The sequence below is a fragment of the Nansenia antarctica genome (assembly GCF_963989245.1).
Source record: "Nansenia antarctica genome assembly, chromosome: 2".
Classification (NCBI taxonomy): domain Eukaryota; kingdom Metazoa; phylum Chordata; class Actinopteri; order Argentiniformes; family Microstomatidae; genus Nansenia; species Nansenia antarctica.
Window position 1 is genome coordinate 55660914 of NC_137675.1, and position 10653 is coordinate 55671566.

General features: G+C 45.2%; 2 protein-coding genes across 2 annotated transcripts in view; one reads left to right on the forward strand and one right to left on the reverse strand.

Moving 5' to 3' along the window:
- npm2a (nucleophosmin/nucleoplasmin, 2a) overlaps nucleotides 1–10653 on the forward strand; it is a 41248-nt gene that overhangs the window by 8243 nt on the left and 22352 nt on the right. The gene's annotated exons all lie outside the window — the stretch shown is intronic.
- On the reverse strand, nucleotides 801–9256 carry LOC308152053 (uncharacterized protein). Its single transcript, XM_080524961.1, has 5 exons — nucleotides 8971–9256; nucleotides 8064–8173; nucleotides 5013–5111; nucleotides 4178–4351; nucleotides 801–2563 (listed from the first exon to the last, which is right to left on the reverse strand). The coding sequence occupies exons 1-5, from the start codon at nucleotides 9047–9049 to the stop codon at nucleotides 2363–2365; spliced, it is 663 nt and encodes a 220-aa protein (XP_080381087.1). The 5' UTR covers nucleotides 9050–9256; the 3' UTR covers nucleotides 801–2362.

Here is a 10653-nt window from a genome sequence, read left to right on the forward strand (position 1 = left end):
ATTTGCTTTCCCTCTTTGTAGTCGGAAGAGTTATCAGGAAGTAATTCTAGTTCAAACAAAGCCTGCCTTTCTGTTACCCCCCAGTTAATCCCCCTAAAGACTAAATCGGCATGCTTAATTAGATGGTAAGATGTCACTGATGAAAAGCACAGCACTCCATGCACCCGCCCCTCTCCCCCACCGTTTTAGGAACTAAACAACCGACCTGTGACCTTATCAAGTATGAGGCTCATCCTTTATGAGCGCTCAAGGGGATTATACCAAACAGTTGTGTGTTCTGTCTTTCAGTTAGAACACAGTAATGGAAGATGTTGTGCCTGCAGTGTCTCTACCTCTCATTGTTCCTGGAGGCTGTACCCTGCGGTGGAGCCCAGCTGTGAAGAGGCTCGAGGGGCCTCTGTCAGTGTCCTCCTGATTCCCTCATTAGACACTTAACCAGGACAATGGTGCCCTATGTGAACACCTCATCTCATGACCTCAACATAATGATGTCACCGTCAGTAATATGTGTGTCTGTGAGAGTCTTGTCTCAAACTGCTATGTGTACATAGAGGTGAAATGTTGTTGTCTTCAGAGATCAGCATTTCCAGAACTGGCCACCAGATGTCAGAGGGTAACCGAAGAGAGATAGTTCTCATGAGAGTTTTCTTTTGGAACTTTGATAGAGAAGGGGTGTTTCATACATATTCAGTGTTCAACAATACAATGTTCCTCTTCAAACAGTGTCGTTATGACATTCATAGAGCAATGGTGGCGAGTAACTATTCAGGTGAATAAGTTCCAAAAGAAACGTCTAAATGTAACAACTCCGTTTATTTACATGTAAAACTGTACAGTGAGAATGCATGGATGTGTGTGCATAGGTCACATCACATTTATGTCATTATGCGGGGGCCCCTCACATGCCTTGACAAGTAATTTACTTTAAGTATTTTACCATTGTGTTCATTTCAATAGGCCTGTCGCTTGGTTAACTTCCATGTCAACCTTTTACTTACTTAAACGTGATGGACTGAGAAGGGAAAGTAAACGACATACTTGTATTACATCAAATGATTTTCCTCTCCGTCATGGTAAGACTTGTTCAAAGAAAGAGACGGCCGACTTGACTTTGTAAAATAAACTGGTGTACAAAAGGCTATTCACATTCAAAGGTCATGAATAAAAACAAGCCAGTGGTGAAACCCTTCCCTTTGCTGACTAACGCACAGCTAAAAGACCCCTGCACACAGAGCAAACACCTTGGTGTTTACCACCCTCTTAACACTAGAACAGCCGTGCTGTTTTTTTACCTACAAAAAGAGCCCCCTCTTTACAATGCTCAAGCTGCTATTTACACACAACGACCACTAGTTGGCCGCTTGTAAATTATAGCTTCATACTAGCTTATCCTGATGTGATTTCCAAAATGTAAGGATACTGGGCGGTAGAACACACATATCTAGGAAAAGTAGAGTGCAAAGATATACAATATTTCTTTACTCACAAATGACCCCTCGTGGCTGTTCTAGTGTTAACAGGTTCCAGGGTTCAAACACAAGCAGAAGCTGTACAACACTCAGCAGGATGGGAGCATAATTAAGACCTTTATAGGTCTTTGGCTCAGACACAGTACGAAACACAGACTGCGATGATCGTTAAAATAGGAGTTGCTACATCACTTTAATCCATGAAGTGATGCAAAGAGGGGGCAAGGGGTACCGTTCAATCTAAAAAAAGCACAAGACAGCATTTCTCTTAAGTCTTTAAAGGTCGTTCTTCCCTTTTTTGGGTGCTTTTTTCGGTTCACAGCAACACGGTCTTTGTGTTTTTCAGTAGTGTATATGCAGTGGAGTGTCCTCTGTCACGGTTGTCCTCTCCTGTTACGGAGGGTTTTCTTTGGCTTGAGATGAACCGGCCTCCTCGGATAGTGTCGAGCATTATCTCGACGACCGCTTCCCTTTTGTTATGGATGATAGTCAATGCAGGTCTCTCAGGGCTCGTTCAGGCTCCGGTCTGAAATGACAACTGACAGGTTGGACTGAAGGAGTTTGGACCTCGATTTCAAGTGTGACAGTTATTCACTATGGAGGAAGCCTCTGTGGAAACAGCGGAGCTGTGGAACACCTCCCTTATATTTGGTCGCCATCGCTCTTCCAGCATACTGTCACAGCTTCCTTTCAGACAGAACGGTCGACCCACCGGTCTCTAGAGCTGACCCGTGAACCCCAGCAGTTCGAGAACCTGCGCATTTCCATAGTCTGTTTTATATATATCCTCTGATCAGTTTGGCGAATCAAGCTGGATGAAAAAAACATCCATACTTTGCAAGTTGACCCTCTTCATCATGTACCTGCAGGAAGTCAGTAGAGTGCCCAGATGTTCAGACGGGGAGGGGGGCGCTCTCGGTATCCTGAGCGGAGAGGCGCAGAGGGGGGGGGCCCTCCGGCTGTGTTGTGGGGTCTGAGTCAGGCTGTTGTGGGTACATGCTCTGGGGGTGGGCGGCGGCGTCTTCAACAGACCCAAGGATATCGAAGGGCACCTCCACGGACTGCCGGATGCTCTCTTCATACGTCGGAGGGGGCTGTGTAAGAGACGGGAAGGAGAGAGCGGTTTTTAGAGAGCATCGCTTGAAAACATAGTCCAAGTGTAAGTGGGTCAATGTAACATCGTTAATGGCACTGTCTGAGTGTGTTTGTCCCTGAGACTCACTTTCTTACCCCATTCCTTCAGCATGAGTATTACTCCTAATGTTCAAGGAGTTGGTTAAAGCACAAACAAGTCTGTCTCCCATTCTTGCAAAGAACATTTACAACAACAACTTTACACAAGACTATGAGTCACCCCGTATGGGAACACTCACAAGCGGTTTATTTTTAAAAACTGCACTGGCTGTGGTTTCCAGGACAATCCATGCATAGAACAGCACAGAAAAAGGCACAGAATACTCAAAGATAACGTCCTCATCCTAGGATTAGATTGTTGCCCGGTAGTATTGTTGCCCCAGTATTGTCCTTGATACATGACACAAAGCGCAATCGCATCATGTTTGTATTTACATTCCAGATTAGCCTAGCGAGCTGCACGTTGGCTGTCTTGTACACGCGCTCCTCCAGTGTGTATCTCCCTCATCAGGCGGCTCCTCGCTACCTGAATGAGTCCTCTTATCTTTTAATTGCTCGGGGGCCCCCCCGCTGGGCAGCAGGGACAGCCCTGCCCTACACGCCTCTCCCTCCCAGCTCCATAAACACACCACACACGTACCAGGGCCGGTTTCACTTCACTACCACACCCCCGTGGCCACCGCTCAGACAGGGCAATTAAGAGCCATCACAACGCCAGCCCCCCCCCCCCCCCCCCCCAACCCCCACCCTCACCCCCCACCCTCCCCTACTGAGGGAGGCCACTTTGACTGACTGATGACAGGATGGGGTGGGTGGTGGTGGGGGGTGCACTCATTCACTAGGTCATTTTCATAAAGAAAAGGAGGAGCAAAAAAAAATAAAAACATCTGAGAAAAGCACAAAGCTCTATTCTCTGGCACTGTTTACACTCAGGAGGCGAGCCGTAATCATGTTTGATGTGCCTTTTTCTCATTACCTTGTTTGCTCGAGCGTTACGCAAGTCAGTGCCGAGCGAAAGATCAGTGCGGTTAAAGCTCGGAAAAGCGCGGCAGGCGCAGAGCGGCGGCGGAGGATGTGATGAGCTGATAGGGTCGCTGTTCACCGCTGTCTCTGAATAGCATCTAATCTCCGAACAAGCTCACAGTACAATATGAGAGCGCAGCCATTATGTGACACAACCTCTCTCTGTCATTATCTCTCTCCTGTTATTGACAAAACTAAAGATGAGAGGGCCTCTGCCTTTTTTTTTAATTGGAAGATTTACTTAAAATAACATAAAACAAGTCAGGTAAAGTATTGTATATGACTATTACTTAAAAGAACATCTGGGTCAATATGGTATTTCTTCTTCACTTTATATATATATATATATATATATATATATATATATATATATATACCGGTATATATAATTTATTTATTTATTTTGGGTGGGTGGGGGGGATATTCCTTTGGTTTCCAAGCTGAACCAAGAGTTGATAGAAACAGTTTTGACTGAGGTCTACTGTCAACCATACCAAGTCATGTATACTACAGTATCATTTATAACACTGGTCCACACCACGGTAACTTACCTCAGTCGGAATGGGGCCGTTGAGGCCGAAGCGGTCCGCGATCATCAGGTGGATCTGTCTCTGGCGGTCCTTCTTCCTGACGCTCTCGTAGGACGGCAGCCTGGGGAGGGGGGCCTCCAGGGAGGGCAGGCGGTAGCTGGAGGGCAGGCCGATGAGGAACATCTGACCTGCCTGCTGTGTGTGTGAGGGGGGGGGGGGGGGGGGGGGGGGGGGCAGATAGGACACACACACAATGGAACAGTGTTGGAGACCTAACACACAAACACTTTGCCATGGAGATTCCTTGTCTGTGCATCACTGTTTGAGGTACCACCATATTCACAGATATATATTTATCATCTACCCTCCAGACTAGGTCTTACCTACACAGAGGGATTTTGATGGTCGTCCAGAGGCTTCGAGGTAGGCACTGGAGAAGTAGCTGACGCTTTTATCCAAAGTCACTTACAATTAGAGATTAGAGGGGCAGTCTCGCTCTAGTGTATCTTAGGGCTTAGTGCCTAGTGGTGGTGTGGGGATTTGAACTCTAGTGGTGGTGCACACTAGTAGTGGTGTGGGGATTTGAACTCACTTTCTGATCACCAGTCCAACTCACTATGATTAGCCCACCACTACCTACCTACTATTAGCTGCAACGTTTGCAGGACAAGTGGTATACAAATAAAAGTTATTATTATTATTATTATTAGTAGTAGTAGTAGTAGTAGTAGTAGTAGTAGTAGTAGTAGTAGTAGTAGTAGTAGTAGTAGTAGTAGTAGTAGTAGTAGTAGTAGTAGTAGTAGTAGTAGTATTAGGGCACCACTAACCCCTATCACACAATATTGCACTTTCTTACCTGGGTATGAGAGTTGTCCTGTAAAATGTCCGGAGACTGCTCCACACAGGGGGAGCCTACCAGAGTCTGCCTGCTGCTGTAGTACTGAAGAGGGCCGTCCTGGAGCAGGACAGAGACAAGGGACAGGGATCAGCATGTGTTATGGGAAAGTCACCACGGAGTAACCCCCATAGGATGTGTTGTGATAGTAACCATTATGTATGACAGTGACAGAGTTGAGCGATCGACCTCGACGAACACATTGCGAACCTCCTTGACATTATCCCTAACGCCCTAATTAGGCAGGAATTCCCCTAATTTCAGCATGATTGTTCAATTTGCATGCCTTATTTAATCCTTGTGGGTCCCGGCTGGTTTACCAATACCATAAATTATCTAGCCAATAAGACGACCACCCTCTGGTTTCCGTGTCTCCTCCTCTGTCCAGCCCCTTCCCAAACAAGATTAGGCAGCAGGCTTCCCACTGTAGGAGATGCTGGAATTCTTCAAAAGCCCTGCCGGAAAACTAGGTGATTACCCCAGGGCCTAAATGAGACTCTTTGTCTGGAGGACAATGCTGGGTCCTACTGTGTCATCAGGGTCCCAGGCAACAAACCACACACCGTGGCTCTTTTCAACGTCTCTCTCTCCCCTTGTAACTGCAGCAGGTACCGCTTAAACGAGCGCGCTCCAATACACATTATGGCCCCATACGTCATTCGGGGTGGCACAGCATTACAACAAAGTCATTTGTTGCCTGACTGAGGCTTCCAATTCAGCCTGAGGATACTTGGCGCACCATTAGAGCGACGTTTTACAGGAAAGTTGTGTAGCGATGAGACAATCCCGGAGACAAAAATGTCGCTGGTACATTCAAACTAGACAGTCACCTTCAAAGTATGAAGGCAGATCAGGGTGCCTGCCTGAACGGTGATATCACTCACACTCACGAGGGACGCACTTTGACCTTTGACCACCGCCCCTCCGGCAGCATGTGACAGGAGAGAGAGTCGCCACAGGAGCAGTCATGTCAAGGGTCACCTTTCCTCACTGGTTGGCACTTTCAACAGGCGAAAGAAAAAAAAAGTCCTCAGGAAAGGAAGAAAAAAAAGAAGAAGAAAGAGAGTTGTCCTTTTGTTGTCTTCCTTGCGATTCAGCCAGTGTGAAAAAGCACAACCGTGTAAAATCAGACTTGAAATCGGGGGAGGACCTCGTCGGCAGTGTGCCTTTTTCAGTGTCGTGACCTGAAGGGGGGCCATTGTCCCTTCTGTCCCCAACACCCACGGCAGGGTCTGGCCCATTATTCATGGTAGTGAACGGCAGCAGGAGAAGGTATGTGGTTACGGTTCAACGCAGATAGAGGAAAGTAAACGTTCCCTTGGAAAACAATGACAGAGGCTTGTTTCCATGAGAACCTCCCTCGCAATCTGGCCCTCTTACAAGTCTGTGTCCTTGTAATGATATTGAAATACAACCGTCCTCTTCTGCCAAAACAAAATTCTGCCAAAAAATTACAACAGTGACTACGCCTGCAGGCAATAGGAAATTAATTCAGGACATAAATGGGTGGAAAAGGAAAAAAAACTATTCTCCAATGAATCGCTCTCAATGGAGAGAGTTATTGAGTACTGCATCTCTGGATTTCCTCATCACATAACAATCAGCTAGCTTGTGTATCCACCTCCAGTAGGTGTAACCGTCCCTAAGGTCGTCTCTACGTAGCCACAGCGCTCTCCATATTTACCGTCTGTCACCCGTGTTTACAGTCAAGACCCGACACTCCACCCTGACAACATGTTAGGAGAGGGCTACGGGCAAAGTTGTCTGTTCTGCCGTGTGTGGTGGGACTCCAGTTGACAGCAGCACAGGTCAAAAACAGCCAGCATGCACAAGAGGACAAGCCTGTTTCTTCCTGACGTGAGACAAACAACACAACTTCTATCGACCCAGAGGCCAGAGCCCAAACATAACAGACGGGGTTAGTGTTTCCTGTCTGTGGGAGAGAGGGACGGTATGAGCAGCAGTGTCCCTGTGCTCCAGAGATAACACACCACCACTACCCCCTGGAGACCTGGCGAGGCAAGGGGGGCGAGGGGGGCGGGGCGGGACACAGGCCAGGAAGAGGAAACACGCAGGACGGACAGCCACTGAAGAGTGACCCTCGTGGAGAGTTTACACTTCCTGTCCACTATTTCCTGTATCCTGGCACACCACAGTTTGGTTAACATTTTTCGATAGATATGGATCACTGATTTGCCTACTGCCTCCGGGGCGGAAGAATTTGAATGTGCTAATGATGTTGTGGGTGTGTAGTCTGATGGGAACAAAAACAATCATAAAATATCATCTCCTCTTCCTGATGAAACAAGCCTGCTGAGATGTCAGGCACCCATTATGTCAGGCACCCATGTGTTTTGATATTAGGTGTCCTTAGAAGTCATTATATGGTGACTTAAAAGTAAAACAAAATCAGTTTGCGCTCGTCTAATTGTGGTGGGGCTGTATTGTAACATCATTCATGATGAATCAATGCAGGTATCAATGGAATTGACTGTGTGCCAATGCTGTTCAGCTCACAGTTACTTTCCTTTGGCTCTCAGAGTGTTTAATGGAGGACAGATCAACAGGCACTGCTAATTCCATCAACGCAAATCCATGGTCTTACAATGATCATATCACATTTATGCTGAGCCTTTTCCATAGTCATGCAAATTTCATCCTGATACCTCTTAATGGCACTACATTGAATTTGCATGGTATTTTTGGCCTCAGTCACTTGATCTAATCTGTAATGTACCAAAGTAGAACATGTTCAAGGGACACTTTCTTACTCCCCTGTATCGTTCTGTAAGACATAATAATAAGATACTGTAGAGGTAAAAAAGACATTTGAATTCTTCTCTTCTAGCATTTTGACTGCCAATGGCCTCTGGCTCGAGCATAGATTACTTTTTCTTGCCATGACTGATGAATAGATTATTCACTTACTGAGACAAATGTCTTTTTTCGTAAGTCGCTTTGGATAAAGGCGTCTGCTAAATGTCAAAAATGTAAATGTGAATGAGGTCTTACCAGGTCTCCATGTGTGTCCTGATAGGAGCGCACTTTGCAGCAGTGAGGGTCTTTCCGGTATATGATGGAAAGCAGCACCACAATCACCACAAAGAACACCAGGGAGGAAACTATTAAAAGAGAGGGAAAGAAAGACAACTCCCGTTTAGCATTAATCAGGCACCAGTCTTCCTATAATCACGGCATGGGGCTTGTCCTACAGCCTACACACAAGGCACCATTGTAATTTGTGAAAACAAGAGTTTGGAATATTGTCATCATTCTGTTGAGAATTGGTTATGGATTTTGTAATGATTTTGTAATAGCTAGTGATACAGCTGAGAGGCTGTGAACATCTAATAAAGCGTATATAATGTTTTCATTCTGTGGAGGGTGATATAGAATGTGAAGTTGTCATTTGCAATGTTAGTTCCAGTCTAGATGTTACAGCCTTCAAGTGAATTTACAGTCAAATCTGAGTGTGAAGTAAAGGATATAATTCCTCCTTTGATAGTGATCTTCAGTCCGTCCATAACACTGGCAGCTTCAATATTATAGAAATAGGTTATAGGTTCTAAATATAGGCAATAATAATCTCAAATGCCTCAAATGTCACATGGAAAGCAAATACGCTTCTATCTACAGGGATCACAGCTGGCAAACAAATCTGTTCAATATATTCCTTATCACACACCACTTCAGCAGTGGTTTCATAAAATGAATTTGTCCATCACTGGTGTCAACAAACTGCTGTCTACAGTGAATGTAAATCAGAAAGCAAAAAAGCAGGTGTTTGTCATAATAGCAGAGCTGTTTACAAAAATAATGTCAGGGATTAATGTGTGATTTTATTGTATTCTATGATCAAAAGCGACTAGCAATATCGCGGTGATATATGACATATGAGAGATTAAAGGCTTATACTTACATGATGCCACGATGACTGTAAGTTGATCCGATGTTAACTGTGACGAGGGGATGGTTGGAGTTGCAGCGGTGGTGGACATCTCTGACAGAATAGACAATTCCCTTGGATCTTGAACTCCGGAGCTTGTAGTCAAAAAAGGGTCTTCTGCCTGGTATCATGAGGAACCGAGATCACTCAGATGTCTGCTCTTCATCCCCTGTCCCATTCCAATGCGATGATGAACACGAGTTCTCCAGACCAGAGTCGGATCAGGGGAACTCACCTCGGTACACATGCCACAGTGTTTGAGTCCTGAGGCGCACTCACTGTCGCGCTCTCGAATCCCGTGACGTCGCCGGCCACTGGACAGTCCCTGCACCATAGACACAGAACAGTTGTATATCTAAGACAGTCCCCTGCACCATAGACACAGAACAGTTTTATACCTAAATCCCTGCACCATAGACACAGAACAGTTGTATATATAAGTCCCTGCACCATATACAGAACAGTTGTATATCTAATACAGTCCCTGCACCACAGACACACAGAACAGTTTTATGTCTAAGCCCCGCACTTTGTTGATGGACACGCGCAGTCGCCAAGGAAGGAAGTGACACTGGTTATTGAGTAGCCACTGAACTCACACCAGCATAACAACTGCAGCTTGTCCACCCATTATTTGCTGCACTACAATCTATATCAATGATTGCAATAGGCAAGAGGAATGAAGGTTACCTATACCTCGTTGACAGAACCTACTGACAAAAGGCTATAGCCTTTGAATCAATAATTCAGAGGCGCACTAGAGTTTGCATTAATCATGTGATCCGATAAGCTTATCAATTAGGGTTATCTACAATAGCGTAATGCACATCGTTTCTAGGTGAACAACGCGCACAACAAATCTTACAGGCTTGCAAAGCCGATCACTAAAGTGTGTTTCAGAAGTTTTCTCTTTAGTGGCGAATCCGTATAGGTTCAGATCTGTCCGGACATCGCATTCCAGCGTTGTGAGTCGCTGGTTACCTTGGAGATACCAAGGACTCATGAGAGATGAGAGGGGACAGCCTGTTGGTAGTGTCCAAAACTGCATCTTGAGAGGAATAAGATAAAAAGAAAAAGGAAAAAGAAAGAAAGAAAGAAAAAGAAAGAAATGTTCTTCTACAGAGAAACTGTAAATCATGAATCATGATTAAAGACACGTTATAAACCTGTTAGGCTACTGACCATCTACCAATAGGCTACATTATGACGTCTTTTAAACTATTGTTTACGTTTTTATTTTTGTCTTTCATTTGTATTGTGTGAACCTCAATTAAAAGTGTATTTTTCTTTGACTCACTGTAATGATATCAACATCCTAAAATTAAGACAATGTAAGAAATACACAATGAAAGTATGTTATATAAAAAACAAACAACTAACTATAACAAAACTGAAACCATAGATTGAAACCATTGAAGCCTGTACTTTCTATCTTATGTCGCAACTGCATGCAACTTTCAGCAACTCGGGCTGCGTTCGTCAATCTGCTCTGATAGCGCCGGAGTGCACACTGGGCTCAACGTCATAAAGAGATCAAGCAATTTGATTGGACAAGAGGCATTCCGTGAGTGCCTATCATATTTCCGGAGCAAATTTACGAACGCAGGCAGCCCTGTAGTGAATGCCAGGGAACGTCATGGCGTGAGCGCGCGCTCC

Coding starts and splice junctions, on each gene's coding strand:
- LOC308152053 (XM_080524961.1), bottom strand. CDS start 9,049: ATGTCCACCACCGCTGCAACTCCAACCATCCCCTCGTCACAGTTAACA. Junction 5,112..8,063: donor AGGACACACATGGAGACCTG/GTAAGACCTCAT, acceptor GTCCTGCTCCAG/GACGGCCCTCTTCAGTACTA. Junction 2,564..4,177: donor ACGGCCCCATTCCGACTGAG/GTAAGTTACCGT, acceptor TCTCTTACACAG/CCCCCTCCGACGTATGAAGA.